Raw genomic sequence first — 17,322 nt, forward strand, 5'->3', positions numbered from 1 at the left:
GAGGGAGAGAGAGAGAGAGTGGGGGGACTGTGTGTGTGCGCGTGCAAATGGAAGAGGTGTTTTTTAAGCGCATGAGACCAAGAGGGGGATGGAATTCACCCGCAGGCATGGTGTGTGTGTGTGTGTGTGTGTGTGTGACGGACAGACAGCCAATACAGCCAGTCAATCAGTTCAGTCCTTATGCACGGTCACACACAGCCTACACACACACACACACACACACACACACACATAACACGGAGACCACGAAACCACGAATGTCATAACGACACTATTACACGTTGCTGGACTAGTGTGTTCAAATATCTCCATACCTGAGTACTGCAGTCACACCATGAGCTCCTCCTATAGAAGAGGGGGGTATTACAGAGGTGTGATGGTTGTTTTTGGTCAGCTGTGAGTGTTTATTTGTTTGTTTATGTCACCTGTCTGTGAAATATTCATAAGGGTGTCAAGAGGAGACTTTAAGGGGTTGGAATATGTGCTGATTTAATTCGCATTGCTTGGAAAAAGTCCCCAAAATGAAGATGTTTTATATCATTATTGTGGCATATTAGTAAAGCCTTGATTAGAATGAGCTAAAAGTGGCATTAAAAATCAATATACTGGTTTATTTTTAAAACATTTTTCCAAATATAATGTCTTTTTTTGTTTAATTTAAACCTGATGTGGTCTAAAATGTTATAGCCATAACAGATCAGTACGTTAATTTAAGAATGAATCAAAATGAATGCCACCCTTCTGTATGTCTCTGTGTCTATATATGATACTTTGCATCCCTATATTTTTACATACCTGTAGGCCTACATACAGTACCTGTTTATATATTCAATGTCCAGTGAGTTTCTATGCAATTTCAATTCAGCAACTTAACACACAAACACAAAACATCCCTATATACAATATAGACAATCAGTTGTAATGTGTCTGAGGAAAAGGGGGTTGAAATAAGTAAACACTACATAAAGTTGCATTAACAATCTAAAATATATTTACAGGTACTAACACTGCGGTGTTATCTTTTAAAAGTCCTCTTAAAAATTACATTTAGTATACATTTATTATACATTTATTCTGACTGTGACTTACAATTTGTAGTTGATTTTTTTCTCTTATTCTTAATCTGTTTCTGTTTAATGTTTTTTATTCAATGATTCAAGTAAATAACAAAAAGTGAACTAAAAGTAAACTTAAAATCACTTTAAAATTAACTCTGTAAGGTGTTATTTCCCTGCAGGTTTTAAATATTTACCTTTTTTTTTGTTTAATTGGCAGCTTCTCTTGAGAAAGTAATTAACTTTATTATTATAATTATTATTTAATTCATGTGTTTTTAAGGACTTGGTTTGACGAAGAGAAGAAGAGAAAAGGATTCAGCCTCTACCTGCACACGAGGCCCTGGCCAGGTGCGCCACCTGCTGGCTCGCACGACGTACCGCAGGGATGACGACACCTTCAGGATGTGTCGTCACGGTACGCTGTGTTCAAGTGCACCTCGTAAATTACAGCTTCGACGGTAATCAAGTGGATTTCTGCAGTGGTGGATGAGAATATTCAGATTCTTTTACCTTCAGTAAAAGTACCTCCAGGTAAAATTACTCCATTACAAGTAAAAGTCCTGCATTCATAATCATACTTAAAGTGGAGTAAGATTATGAATGAAATATACATATTAGCAGCAGAATGTATATAAAGGATCAAAATTAAAAGTACTCAGTAGGCCACAGATGATCCAGTCAGTGGTTTAAAAGTGGTCAAAATTAGCTAATTCTTAAATTACTGGGTAGTTTAATCTATAATTCAATCTATAATGGCAAAATATTTTAGAAATTGAGCATGTTTTATACATAAAAACTTGAAATCAAATACTAACTGCTTCTTCAAATAAAGCTGTCAGACCAAATCTAATGGTGTAAAAGTATAATATTCCCTGATATGTAGTCCAGTTGGAGTAGAAGTAACATGGAAAGTATAGCAAGACATGGAAAGTAGTCCCAAATTAGTATTAGTATAAAGATACATGAGTAAATGTACTTTGTTACTTTCCACTATTGGACTTCTGTGACCCAGAGGAACTCATATACAGAAGTTATATCTCCTGTCATTGACTAGTGCGATGTATTAATGCCTCATACTGAAAAGAAAATTTGAATGGCGAGAGAGAGACACAGATAAAGTTGTTAGTAGAATGTGGATGATAATAAATATATAATATAATTACAATAATGCAACGTAATGTCCTCTATTCAAAGTGATAGGCTAGTTAAGTGTATTGGCTAAATGTAGGCCTACTTTGAGTTTCAAAGGTAAAAGCAGTCGTTTTAGCCCTTTCCAGAGCGTTTTAGTGTAGATCATATTATTATATTAGTATTCTATGTATAAATGTGTAAACAGCATCTTAATATCACATCCAAATGGAGATTATATTAACTACCTTAAAGCGGTTGTAAGGTTAATACACAATTTATAAACTGGTCCAATATTTTGTGTTTAAAAATCTAACAAAGTAACAATAGTTGTCATATAAATGCAGGAGAGTAAAAAGTAATAAAATAAATATATATTGGATGTTTCCTTCTTGAATGTAGGGGAGTTTTGCATAAAATCAAAATACTAAAGTAAAGTACAAAAACCTCTAAATTGTACAAGAGTAAATGTTTCCACAGCTGTAAAATATGAACTATGCAGTGTGTCAGTGTGACAATGTGAGTAACGCTGTTACTGCAATAATGTCATTATTGAAGCAATTAAACGGTTTAAACTGACCTGTTCAGCCTGGTTTGTGTATTTCTCAGCTGTTTATTTTCTGTATTAAAGTGACATAAACAGGATTTTTAACAAGGTCGCGCTGTGTTTACTTTGACCACTGGATGGCGCCACTTTGTCTCCACACTGTGGTATTGACAAAAAAATCTGTCTCCCCACTGAAGGTCAGCCGATAATAACTGTTTTTAATTTTTTTTTAATTTTTATTTTTTTAGACTTTTTGGGATTTTCTCTTTTTTTTATCAATGCAGGATCAGTATTGGAGGTGTATGTTTACAATCTTAATTTTTGCACCAACAAATAAGAAACTACTGTGCAGAGGTCTTAGAAACTGTTTTTTAGACTATTAAACAGGGGAAATACAAAAGTTGTAAAATCCAATAGATACAAAAGTGAAGAAATATTTTACCAAAGAAATTACAAATAAAAGTCCAAAAATATTTGTATCAATGGTACCAAAAGTCCTTCTGTAGAATTTCCCATTTTAAATACCCAATGTAATGTAATAATGTCACAGCTGGTGAATGTGGAGCTGATTTTAATTCTTTTATTGGGTAGTTTGTGAATAATAATCTTTATAGTATATAATAATGTATTTGTTGATTACATTTTATATTATAAATCCAAATATGCAAAGTAACTAAAGTTATTAATAACTGTAGTAGAGTGAAAAATACAATATTTCCCTCTCAGATGAAGTGGATTTGAAAGTATAAAGTAGCCGAAAATGCAGTATTTGAGTAAATGTACTTTCCACCACTGCCAGCAGAAGAGTTATGGAAAATCCTCCGTGCTCATTAAACTGCTTCTCAGTCATTTACTGTTAATCCCTAAGACTCCACACTCAGTGGAAATAACATGTAAGTAGACCAAGTTTATTACATCATTCTAAGATGTTTTGGTTAAAAAAAAAACGTGTTAATGAAGAAAAAATGTTTTTTGGTAAATCCTTGTGTATTAACAGCTAATAAATGTTTTATAACACACTGTAAGGCTACAGTATATCATTCAATATGATTACAGTTGTATTATATTGTGTTATTAATGATTCATTAAGCTTTTATACACTGGTTACTTATGTTTAATTAAGTTATAATTGTTTAATTAACACTTAAAATGTCATTGTATCTGCCTACAACCATACACATAATGTGGCATAAAAAAATATATGAATGAATGAACTGAATGTGTGTATGCTGATACACACTCACACACACAAACACACACTTTCCTTGGGAATATTACAGTGGTGGTGTCATTAAAGAAAAGTGAACGACATATATTAAATAATTTTATTTATATAAAATACCAAAACATTTATTCAGCATCAAATTGAACACAGACTAGGACATATCATCACACACAGACTGCACAGTGAACTCTGTGAACTTTAAATAAAGTACAAGTGAAGGTAAAAAAAAAAGTTCATAAACATACAAACAGCCAGACAGGAGGTAGGCATTCAGTGCGTATTGATTGTCTACAGCAGTGGACATCCAGGGGTCTTAAGAAACAAACAAAAAAACATATATTGACACATAATTAGAGAAAATAAGGATATTATCTCACTGACAGGTTTAGGTCTGTAAAGGTCCTCCCATGTAGGGGTCCCTGGGTCAAAGTCCAACAGGGGTCCACGGCTTGATATCTGAGGTCGATGGTGTAAACTGGGTCATCGGATGCGCACCGCAGTGATGTAGTTAAACATCAGAAATGTGGGCCTGATCTGCAGCCGGTGGTCAGTGAACCAGCAGCACAGAGGGGTGTTAATAAGGATGGAACTGTTTTATGCCCTGATCGTTTATTGCAAACCCTGACCAGCCTTTTGTCCACGAACATCATCATCCTCTTTCTCTTCGGTAATCCATAGCGGGGAGCATCACAGGCCCCTACTGAAGGTCCATTTCATAGACTAAAAGTCTCAGACATCCAAGTCAGAGTCACTGTCCGTAACTGAGAGAAGAGTTTCTCCATCTGCGCGCTCCCCGCTTTCGTCTGGGCTGCACTCTCCTCCGCTAAACGAGCGCGTACCGTCAGGACACATCCGGTGGTGCTGCAACCTGAAAATAAAGAGAAAAAGAAGAGATGTTAGAAGTGATAAAATCCGCCTAAATCCAAGGAAAATACAACAAAGTCTTATATTGTTTTGGTCTAGTCAATAAAGAACAAAAACAAACCCTAATAATTAAACCTTCAAAATAATTGATCGAAATCAGCGTCAAAGCCTAACAACAAGTATCTCTCGGGCATATGTGGTAAGCAATTTGCACCCATTCATGCACGTTTTGCCTTCAGCAACAGGGAGGCTGCCCCGCACACTGACCCTGAAGCAAATTATAGTGAGGCAGAGAGTGGAAGAAAGATCGACCAGGTCAGACTGACAGAAGGAAAACAAAAAACCTGAGCTGAATGGCCGTGCGCTTTTACGCATGAATGGTCCTTTTACGCACAACCTTGCTGCCTGTGGAGAAGAAATTGCCTCAACCGGTGACTGAAGTAAGTGAGTGATCAATAAGGACACATAGAGGTGCCTTCATTTTAACAGTGTGTTTGATACTTTATTTTATTGTAGGCATTTATTGGCCATTAAATGGACAGTAATGCTTGTTTCTTCCTGTTTCCAAAAGCCAACTGAAAGACTCAATGGACAACTTCTCTGTTCAGTCACTGACCTGTTCTTGGCTGCCGCCGCCCGGTCTCTCTGTCTCCGGTTTTTGAACCAGTTCCCAACTTGAGTCGGTGTGAGTCCGGTTGCGTGCGCCAGCTCCCGCTTCTTCCCGGGGTTCGGATACGGGTCCTGCAGATACCACTCTCTTAGCAGCCCCCGTGTGCGCTCTTTAAAGCAGTGCGTCTTCTGCTCTCCATCCCAGATGGTCCTCGGCAACGGGAACTTCTTCCTCACGCGGTACTTGTCGACCGGTCCGAGGGGCCGACCCCGGAGCTTCTCTGCCTCCCGGTAGTGCGCTTCAAGCCACATCGCCTGCAGTTTACCGTGCGAGGCGCGCGTAAAGCGGTGAGTCTCCAGGATGTGGTAAAGCTCGCGGAAACTCCCCGTGTGGTAGGCCACCACGGCGCGAGCCCGCTGCACGGACTCGTGCTCAGAGATGGAGTCGCGGCCGTCTGTGGTCACCGGGAGTGACCAGAGGAAGCGGGCCAGCCGCTCGATGTCTCCGGTCTCCTCCAGAGTCTCGCAGACGCTGGCGATCTGTGCCGCAGAGAAACACAGTCCCGGGAGAGCCAGAGGAGGACAGGCGGAGGGAGGGTCCTCCGGGGACCGGGAGCGGACCAGAATAGGGGGCCCATCCGCGAAGTGGGGCAGGAGGATACGGGAGGCTGAGAAAAAGTCGAGCGGCGATCTGAACACCATCTGGATGACAGAGTGAAGCCAAAGAGGAGACGAAGTGTGCCTCGGAAACAGTCTGACAGAAATCTGCTGAAGTCTGACTCTTTAGCTCACCTGGGAGTCAGGGAGGGACCCTGGATCTGACTCCTCATTGGATACCCTGGGGCTGATGCGGGGTTGTCATGGCAGCGCTGTCAATCAAACACAGAGGATTTATCTCTCTCCTTTAGAGCTTCACAAATTAAGCCTTTTCTAAACTGCCTTTATATTGTGAACCATTTAATAAAACAGGAAACAGACAGTCACACAAAAGTCCACTTACGTATCTCTAATACCGATTAACATGAGTGGAAGTGACACATTTGGCAGTAAATTCAAAGCTGACCAGAAACAGCATCATTAACATAAAACAGACAGAGACATTTATTATTATTTTAGATCAGTGTAGTTTTTATTTTAGTGGGCTTTGTGAGATAGAGACACACCTCTTTCCTTTATGTTTCAACCTGCACTGGATCCAAATAATAGGACTCTATGTCATCTGCTAATTAATAGTATTTCATTTCAACAATCAATATTTGTTTGTGTGTTGGAAATTAAAACGAAAACGAAACTTTCTTTCTTTTACATTTGTTTAAGATATTTGATGAACAGTTTCTTCTTTTTAAAATGCTTTTTATTAATGTTAGCACAGTTTTATTTCCAACATCTTATGTGTTTTATTAATATTATTAATGTTGTTGTTTTTATCTTATATTAGTGTTTACTGTCTTCTGTTCTAGTTTTTGTATTATTTGTAATGGTCCACTCCTGAAGTGTTTCTTATGCAAAGGGCACCTTATAACTTTGCTTTGAAAAGTGTTATTGTTATCATTAATATTATTATCCAAAGCCCACATTGCTGCCAGTCTTTTAAATTGAAATCTGTTTGATGCTGCTTCACCTCCGACAAAACTGATCAGACAAACTCAAATCACATGAGGCAATTATGACTTATAAAAGCTAGAATACAGAATGAATGCTAATAAACAAAGAAGACCATAAAGCCCTTTAAACAGACGGAAACAGACTCTTATTATGATGATGTGTCATTTAAAAAAGAGAAACAAGATAAAAAACTAAACTGAACTGACACTGAACTGACATCCCTGTCTGCTATCAACTAAATCTCATAACCTCCCCGGTCCTCCCGGTAAGCTGCTTGCATCATTAATAGCAGTAATGTGGACGGTGTGATTGGAAATCTCACCCAGACCTGAAAGCGTATGTTTCTCTAAGTGGTCTCCCGCCACTCTAATCACTTTCTAATCACTTTTCTATTCTCTAATATCCATAAGTTCAGAGATAAGCTGAGTTCCAGCTCCATTCTGTTACCTTGGATTAGCATCGGGCCTATACGGCCTGCTAACATTAGTCTAATAGAGCAGCATATTCAATCAGCATTAACACATTTAGGCTGCCCTGGGCCATATGCTTTGGAGTGTGGCACCCTTCATGCAGAGTTAGCTCTGTGTGTGTGTGTGTGTGTTGTGTGTGTGTGTGGTGTGTGTGTGTTGTGTGTGTGAGAGGAGAGAGAGAGAGAGAGAAATATATATATAAATAAAATAGATGTTTTTGGGCCCAGCAAACAAAAGAACTTCCACCAAAAAAAACACTTCCAAATGTGAGATCCAGTGCAGATGTGTTGGGCGTGAAAAAGGGGGTCACCCAGCTTAAAAAGGGTTAATGCCAATTACCTAAACAGACAGATGTCCCTGCAGAGAGTGTGTGTGAGGAGTTGTGTGCCAGTTTTTCACCCTTGATAATGCACAGGAATACCGAGTCAACAGGGTTCGTGCTCGCCATGGTATTCTCCTTCCCTTTATTAAATCAAATCAAATAATCTTTATGGCAATTAGAACATAGGACAGTAGTTTATTTGTATGGCGTTATCAAAATTACGAATAAATGAGGTGAAGACTTAAAGAAAATAAATAATAGGAACAAAACGTGTAAAAAATGATTAATAAAGTACCAATATACAAAGAAATACAAATTGTAAGAAAGCAGTTCAATAAAAGTAGGTTTAAATACTTATTTTGCACCTGTCGCCTTCAGTCTTCAAACCAGCTAACAGGTTTCTGTCTGGCAGCCAGTGGAAGGACGTTAAAAGGATACACCACCAATTTATCACTGACTATAACCTTGTCAGACCTTCATCTTCCTTCTTAAAACCTGATGCCTACATTACCCCGACCGTTCTACTGGAGATTCAGGTGTGTTATAGTGGTAGCTAACGCAGCCTGTCCTATTGGGAGTCTGGCAGTGTTACAGGAGGGCAATGCCAAATTGGTGGCTCAGTCAGTCAGAAGAAAACAAACACCTTAGACTACAACCCAACACATTCACAAACAAAGCTCAATAAAGGTTATTTATTTTTCTAGGTGTGTTTTGCTGCCAAGAAAGCTGTTTTCAGTGTCAGTTCTGTTTCTCTTCTTCCCACACACACACACATTCACATCAAGTAGCTCATTCTGCTCTACTTGAGATGCTTGAGTCCATAGAGGATCGCAGCATGTTTCTCTCTCTGTGTGTGTTTTAACAGCAGAACAATGGACAAACACACACAACAGTCTCTGAGCGACAGTCACGGCCAGGGCTCCTCCAAGTTGAAAAGACATTCTTCGAATTGAAGCAGGAAGGACACACCAAACACACTCGAGGGAAACTGGAAATACTGGAGGTGTGTGTGTTGTGGTGATGAGGGGGCGAGTGTGTAACGGTGACAATTAAGTTAATTCAGCTACATCTCCTTTCAGGGACAGGACAATTAACAGGGAGGAGGAAGGAAAGCAGCTAAAAGCGGGTGGATGACACTTCCAGGGTGGCTGGAGGAACACTGCGAGGATAAGTGAATCGCCTCTGCGTTTCCTTACCCCCCGTAAACAAAAGCTCAGCTCCTAATTAACCTCTCCACTGACCTCCACAACTTAACACTGACCTCCTAAGCCCTGAAACTTTAACCCCCTCACCCTGTCTCATTGGGAGAGGCCGTACAGGCCCCCTAACTCCCAGCAAAGCCTCCTCCTCGTTAAGCCACTAATCACTTCCTGAGTCTTTGTTGTGCTTTTGTGCTCTTACAGGGCTCCAGGAGAGTTTGGTGCACAATGGTACCCGAAAAAACAGGAAGGAGGGGGGTAAATTGTGGCAGGAGAGGGATGAAAATTAAGATTTGGTGAGAGTGGGAGAACAGCGCATTTTATACATATTAACTTATTACCTGATACTAAACTGTCACACTGTCGGTTAATCGAGTGTCGGAGAGTTGGTGAATCAATAATTCTGATAATCAGTCTTTAAAAGAATAATTCAGCACTTTGGAACATTGTCTTTGTTGACGAGAGTTAGATGAGTATATCGATACCACTTCTACAATTGTATTCTAAATATGTAGCTACAAGCAGGAGGCGATTAGCTTAGTTTAGCAAAAAAGATTGGACAAAGCTCTGTCCAAAGGTGAAAAAAACAATCGGCATCTTTGAAGTTCAGTAATTAACATAAAAGGCTAAAAAAACAAAGTGTAAAACTTTGAAGTTGAGGTTTTACAGAGGGTTAATGTGTGGGAAAGAGCAGGCTAGCAGTTTCCCCCTGCTTCCAGTCTTTACGCTCAGCTAAACTAACCGTTTCCTGGCTGTAGCTTCATATTTAGCACACAGACATGAGAGTGGTACCAATCCTGTGATCTAACAATTGGCAAGAAAGCAAAAGTGTATTTCCTAAAATGTTGAACTATTCCTTTAAGTCATTAATCCAAAGTGATGCTGGTTTCTGCCTCTCAACTGTGAAGATTTGCTTCTTTAAAATGACTGTAAATTGAATATATTTTGGTTTGGGAATGTTGGGAACTTGTGGTGCACATTCATCACTATTTTCTGACGTCTGACAAGGATTAATTGATTAATTCAAGGAATAAGTAATTACAAATAGTTTCTCATCATCGGACAAATGATGGTCCAAATGAAGGAAGGTTGTGTGTGTGTGTGTGTGGTCACCATTTGAACGCATCTTGACCTCTGTCACAGAAAGCTGAGGAGGACAAGTACTCAAGTAACTGTACCTGAGCAACTAATCCTAGCACCTGATTGGTTTGTAACCCAATACCTCGAAGTTAATCCTACTACTTTTATCAGTGAGGCGATGGTCCAGCTGTGTGAGTGCTTCAGTGTCTCTCAGTAAAACTTGAATACATAAATACACATGTAAACACCTAAACCAGGTTTGATACACACAAACACACACAGATGCTCAAAAATAAGCGTCCACACACGACAGATGGGTGGCGTTAAAGCAACAAACACCTTACCGGTAGATGAATAAACAAAATAATCAGATAATCAGATAATTTGACTAATAATTCCTCTATGTGCCGCACTGCTTTCTAGGCCACATGTTAAAGCGGTAATTACATCATCAATCCTGTGTTTTGTTAGTGTCATCTCACCACTGCCGGTGTTTTGAATTAATAGCTTGAATGACACAAACACAACAGCTGCCAGACAAACAAACCCCAGCAGCCAAAAATACAAACAGCTGGAGCCTGAACAAACGTCTGGCTGTCAGACACACACGCGGTCATACAGATGTAAGGACACATGCTCATAATGCATTAACACTCTCCGGTTACACATGTTCATGCAACACACTAGGATGAAACTCTGGGCCAAAGAAAAGGAAATGAAGACAATGAGTCAGATTCAAGTTCTTCATTTTCTTCATTTGGAGATATTATTGTGGATATTTGTGGCGTGAACTGAAAGTGTAAATCTGATCTTGTGACAATTATTAAACCATGTCAATCTTCCCAAGGTATCGGTAATAAACCTGAAAGAAAGAAATCTATTAATCTTTTTTAGAATTAAATTTATTGAGGGGTTCAGGCAGTAATATTACCTTCTGATTATTCAATTCATCAGTCAGTGAATCAATTATTCACACTGTCAACATTGTTATCATGCCTTAATACATAAATACAAATACATCCCCCTTTCAATAACAACTGCTGAAGTAATAAAGTACAAAAATACTGTATATGCAAATGTACATACAGTATGGTCCCCTCACTTTAACAACTTAACACACTTACACAATTAAACAATCAAACCCCAGCAGGATCAATCATCTGAAATATTACCCATTATTTGTCGGTAGTTAAAATCAATTAAATCATTTCACATGTAATGCAGGTCATAGAGTAGTAGTAGTAGTTTATACTTATACCAGTTTTATAAAAAAAACCTATATACATTTCTCCCAATTTTGTGATTTCTAAATAAATTTGTTGCATAAAGGTCTACAAATGATTCAAATTTGCTGGTATGTACAGTATTGTGTGTGTGCATTCTGGATCTGGCTTAAAGTAGTTTGTGGTGTGCTTTAAGCCTACATTTGAACATTTGAACTTTTAGTGTTTTTATCCCATCCCAACACTTTGTTTTATTTTGTTTGTCTGCATTTTATGTTGGATTGATTCTGTCGCTGTGGATAGGTGTGTTTCACTAATATCACATTAAATAGAAAAACGTTCATCTTCCTCAATCCCATGATTGAAACATGTTTAAACATATGAATGAACATTTTATAAATGGTATATAGTCATATATAGTATCTATTTCCCTTACTGTATATCTGATAATAATGATGTGTTTGTTTGATACAAGTTTGATGTTTTTATTGGAGTTGGAACCACTCGGTTGTTTGGTTCTAAGACAAGGATGAAAACATTGTCCTTTTTCATGTTATAATGACAACGGGTCAGTGTTGTGAGACTTTCAAAGAGAGAGACATAGATTGCAATTTTTGGACTGGAAATTACTTGTTGGACGGTAGGAATAAGTGGTTGAGGAGATAAAATAAGGGAAAGCCTGATGAGATGGATAAAAAAAAAAAAATGTGGGACAAGGTTGTAGGAATAAAAAAGCCAAGGGAGGATGAAGTGAAATGAAGTTGGGGTCAGAATGATTGAAAAGAGGAGGGTTGGCTCAGATGGAGGGAGAGAGAGAGGGGGGAGGAGGCTATAGCCCCTGTCCTGTCTGGTGTGGTTGGGGGTAATCTGGTCTAATCTGCTGCATGTTAACCTATCTGAGCAGCAAGAGCCAGATTATCCCTCTAACAATGGCCACATGCTCATCTGCTAAATTACTCCACTCAAAATCATATGCTGAGACACACAAACACGCAGAGACATCCACGCAGGCTCAGACACACACACACACACACAGATTTCAGGGAGCCATCAGCATATTATATTCCACCGTGTACAGACATTGCACTCCTTTGAGCTTTCATCTAGAGCCTTAAAATCGCATTCAGAGGAGAGGTGTCGAGGACGCCTGTGCAGAGTTGCCCGGTCGCCATTTCTCTCGCCCCGAAGGTTACAGCCAGAGGCAGAAAAATAAATCTGTTGCTGTGAAAAGACAAGAGTGGGTGGAAGAGGGAAGAACTCAACTGAAAGAGAGAGAAGGAGACCAAGAGTGAGGAGAAAGAGAGACACCACAAACATATTCCTACCTGCTAACAAAGCAATTTAGATGTTGGTTTTTCTATTGGTGGTTCAGCGTGTTGGGGTCCACCGGGTCATCTGACCTTGAGATGGAGAGAGCACAGTTACCACTGGCACTGAAACACCTTCACTGCCCTTTCAGGAGAGGAAAGAATGAACACAATGCTCATACAGATGCAATAAATATAAATATATTATATAAATATTGTAACGCAGGGCCGATTCAGTGTCACCATGAATGTGCCCTGTAAATGGAGTTTCTGAAGCAGCTGCAGCTTTTCAAACAGCTCCAGGGTTAGAGGTTGTGGACTGAGAAGCTCTAAAGGTTTTTCACAGAAGCTGCCATCAATTCAGATAAGAGGAGGAAAAGTGAAATGACAAAGAGGCGAGAGGAACCGGGCTGAGCAGGAGGATGTAAGAACAGATGTAACATCAGCAAGCTAACATGTTCAGAATGAAAATGTTTACACGCTTATGTTTGACCGCTTAAGTTCAGCATGCTAACATTTGTTAATTAGCACTAAATACAAAGTACAGCTGATATGACAGCATTTGCTTTCAGGTATTATTGGACAAATTAAATGTTTGACTTTATGATAGCGCTACAGGAAAAGTAGTACGATTCATCCTCTGGGCACCATGAACGTCTGAACCAAATTTCACGTCAATCTGTCCAGTAGCCAAGTTGTCACGAGATTTCACTCAAAAACACAAACGTAAACCTCATGGTGGCGCTAGTGGGAAAGTCAGGGAGTTAGAAAGCTTCATCCTCTGGGGATCGTGAATATACAACATTTGTGCCAATCCAGCATTTAGATGCCACTAGTGTAATGTAGCCAAGTATATTTAGCTACTTAAATACTACAATTTTGGAATATTTCCAATGTCTGCTACTTTACTGTACTTTTTACTCGACTATATTTATTTCTCAGCTACAGTTATGTACAAAACATACATTTAACATATAAAAAATTATGCATTATTATAGATAAACAGGAGAGCCCCAAAGTATGGACAATTTTTCAAATCCAAATCTTTGGTGCATAAAAAAATACAATCTTTTGGGACCATGTGGGCTACATAATTTTACACTAATGCCATAAAATGGGCCTTCCTGCAGAAAGAGTAAATATCACTTATAACGCTTATATACTTTTACTCAAGTATCAGTTTGAATGCAGGACTTTTAATTGTAAGTAAGTACTTTTTTTCTACCGCTGGACGAGGCAGAGATATTTCAAGTGCAACCTTTGACCTGCTGGCGGTGCTAGAGGAAAAGTCAAAAGACCACCAACATTATTAGCATATATCCTCTGCAGATCATGAATATCTTTAGCAAGTTTCATGGCAATCAATCCAGTAGTTGTTGAGATATTTCAGCCTGGACCAGAGCAACAGATCGATCCCAACTGACTGACGCTGCCATCCGTGACAAATGTGACTATCAACCAAAGAGGCGGTAGATCCGCGTTTCTTGGCCTAATCTTGTTTTGTTTCATGTCATGTACTTTTACAAAAAACAAATTAAAGTGAAAGAGATTAAAGATGAACTGCTGAGGGGTGCACAAACACATTTTAATGGGTCAGTGTCTATTGTTTTATTGTTAATATCAGGCTTAAAGTCTAACACACATGCTCCGCAATCCCATAATCCCGCTCCAGATTGAGAACACCTTTAAGATACGATGTGATTATGATTAGGGATTATGATCAAATTATGACAGAGTGACAGATTAGACAGGGTTTGTGCGTGTGTGTGTCAATGAAGCACATAAAATCATTTATCAAAATGTCTTTCTTTGGAAGGCATTCTTTATACTGTATAGTGAAAATATATAGTTCCTCAGCACCAGGCTTGTCTACTACAAAAGCTGAAACAGGAAATCTGTTCATATTTTTTAGTGTTCATAAATTCATCTATGAATCCTCTTTGGTCAAGACTGAAATATGCCAACAGCTATTGGCTGGATTCCATAAAACTTTGTACAGACATTCATGTTCCCCTGACGACGAACCCTTACGACTTTGGTGATCCTCTGACCTTTCCTCTAGCGCCACCATGAGGTTGTCATTTGTTGCTGCGAGTAAAATGTCTGGACCCACAGGATGAATTCTGCCGACTTAGTTGACACCTTAACTTTTCTTTTAGCTCCATCATCAGGTCAAAACAAATGTTGACCTGCAAAAAATGTTAGGAGTAAACAGTTAACTACAGCCTGCAATGTTTATATTTGGTGGACCTACAGTAGGTTGGTAGGTTGGTTTTAATTAACACATTGAACCCATTCATATCCCAGTAATTCCAATTTAATTACAAATTTATTTCACATCATTCATACTGTTTGAAACAAGGAACTAATCAGGTCAGGCTAATACACTCATTATTATTACATACTGGCAAACGGAATACTGTTATTTATACGTGGCACACTGTATGTACTCCGGATGCCTGATATAGTCTTGTAGTCATTTTACATTTCATACAATTACATATAGTTACACTTCTGTTTTTCTTCTATCTCTAATATTTCTACAGTTTTTTTAACACTTGTTTTGATTATTTTACCAATTTTCCTTTTTGCTTTGTAAGTATCTTCTCTGTACTACTTCTGTGAGGCTCCTGACCCATAGACTACTCCCAACTGCCCTCACTGCAACATCATTTGTATGTTAAAGAAATGTAACAGTCACAACTTTGAAACAAAACACGGAAAGACAACCGAAAGTGGAAATTATGTAGGTGGAAGCTTTCAAAATGACTGATAACGCTGTTTTTATGCCTGCTCCGTGTGCCTTTGTCATGAAGCAAGCTGAACTGGCTTTTCCAGCCAACCGTACTCACAAAGCTGGTTATCAATGGTCCCTCTGGGGTTTCCAATCCAGTTAATGTGAAAGTTGTTTTTTTAATTACTTGCAACATCATCAAAACCACAATGGAATACTTAGCATGAGATCAAACAGTGTTATTGGACGGGGAAATTTATATTTTCTAGCTGTAGAAACATTGGGAAAAGTACCTGAATATCAAAAGTAAAGTTATAAATACTTGTAGGAACAATTTTCCGTCTTTTTAAACATGCTGTAAAAATAGTGATATAGTTGTTGTTTTTTGTCATATGAAGAACAAACTATTAAGAGTAACGTAAGACTCTTTCTCCCGCCAAGGCGGAGGGGAGGAGTGAGGAGACGAAGTCCAGATAAGCTCTATCAGACCAAAAATTGTGCATTTATTTACTAATTGAAAGTGTGGATGTTTTTCTAATAAAAGACAACATATACTGTCTATTACCATTGAGCTGCAATGGCAGAATAAGAGTATAAAAAGCATTTAACACAGCGTGGTGAACTTTAGCTCAGTGTTTTAAACAAAGCCTGGAACAATAAAGTGATTATGGGGAAAGGAAGATGACCGGTTGTTCTAAATAGTCAATCGTAGATAAAAGGGTGTATCAGGTTTGTTTGTTTGTTTGTTTGTTCCTCCTCACTATTTTGCTTTTTGGAGTACCTGGATTGTCTTTTTGTTCAATACAGTGATTATACTAAAAATATAGAAATGATTTCTTTATTGTTACTTTAACGTAACCTTAAGGTCCGGTGTGTTAGTTTTCATGAGTGTATAATCACCTGGCTCTAGATATGGGCCGGTTGCATTTTTCATGCAGGACCTCCTTAGTCCCCCCTTTGTGTTTGAAAGGAGAGAGGAGAGAGTGAAGCCAGTGAGTTGCAATACATAACTACTTTACTGGATGCCACTAAATCCTACACACTGCTCCTTTAAGTTCAAAGATAGCTAGTTTACCCACTTACGTTCGTGATCTAGATCAAGGCCACTCAAGGTGGAGAACGCGGTCGAACCATCAGCAGATAAAACAAGTATGGTAACAAGTATGGTAACAGCCTTCACAAGCCCACACAGACGTACACAAACATCCACAAATAACGTGACCTCTCATTAAAATACGCAGCCACCAGTGGATCCTTGGCAGGTATTTTATTTCATATATAGACGCTTTCTGTAATCAAATGTGAGTGCAATCAAACAACAGCAATACAAACATTACCAATGCAGTCTGAGAACCAGGAACAGGGTTAAAACAGGGAGTTCACTCACTCTACATAGCGAGCTGCTAGTAACCTCATGGACAACATTTAAAAAAAAAAATAACAAAAAAAAAAAAATCTTTCCACTGTCAGGACAGTCCACCGTCATGTGTACTTCCGTACTTCCAACCGTAATGGTTGGGAGGGAAGTGGGGAAGCCCGTTTTGGCCCACCACCCTCCTGCCCTAACCCTCCTCCGACAGGAAGTCCAACCAGTGATACAACAGACCCACCCACCCCGCCTCCATGAGTCCCAACTTGCACTCAGCTCTTCAGTGAACTAGATAACCTCCCATTTCCCCCGTCATGATTATCATCGTCATTATCCTAATAGTATCAACAACAAAAAAAACAAAAAAAAATAAAAAGATTCCAATCCAAATCATTCCCACTTCTCACACGGCAGGAGCCAATCAGACTGCAGTGTGAGGTCCTTCGGGTTCAGTCTCAACCAATGGCCGTCAATCCGGGTCGACTAGAAAACCACGTAGCTGTACATGTTGAACCAAAGTCCTCATGCAGTGCCCTGCGAAGGTGGCACATCACATACGTGCACAGGTGGAAGTGGGGGGGG

At 39.1% G+C, this 17,322-nt stretch overlaps 1 protein-coding gene across 1 annotated transcript; it reads right to left on the reverse strand.

The window, feature by feature from the left end:
- Positions 1 to 4,687: 4,687 nt before the first annotated feature.
- On the reverse strand, positions 4,688 to 6,133 carry six3b (SIX homeobox 3b). The gene is made up of 2 exons (XM_035667826.1): positions 5,439 to 6,133; positions 4,688 to 4,826 (listed from the first exon to the last, which is right to left on the reverse strand). The coding sequence occupies exons 1-2, from the start codon at positions 6,131 to 6,133 to the stop codon at positions 4,688 to 4,690; spliced, it is 834 nt and encodes a 277-aa protein (XP_035523719.1).
- Positions 6,134 to 17,322: the final 11,189 nt, after the last annotated feature.

Source organism: Morone saxatilis, unplaced genomic scaffold (genome assembly GCF_004916995.1).
Source record: "Morone saxatilis isolate NCDOM2014 unplaced genomic scaffold, NCSU_SB_2.0 Contig1, whole genome shotgun sequence".
NCBI lineage: Eukaryota > Metazoa > Chordata > Actinopteri > Moronidae > Morone > Morone saxatilis.

Excerpts from the sequence above, each read along its gene's own strand:
- six3b (XM_035667826.1), bottom strand. The coding sequence starts at position 6,133 with ATGGTGTTCAGATCGCCGCTCGACTTTTTCTCAGCCTCCCGTATCCTC. Across the intron at positions 4,827-5,438 it reads GCGGCGGCAGCCAAGAACAG|GTTGCAGCACCACCGGATGT; the intron begins GTCAGTGACTGA and ends CTTTATTTTCAG.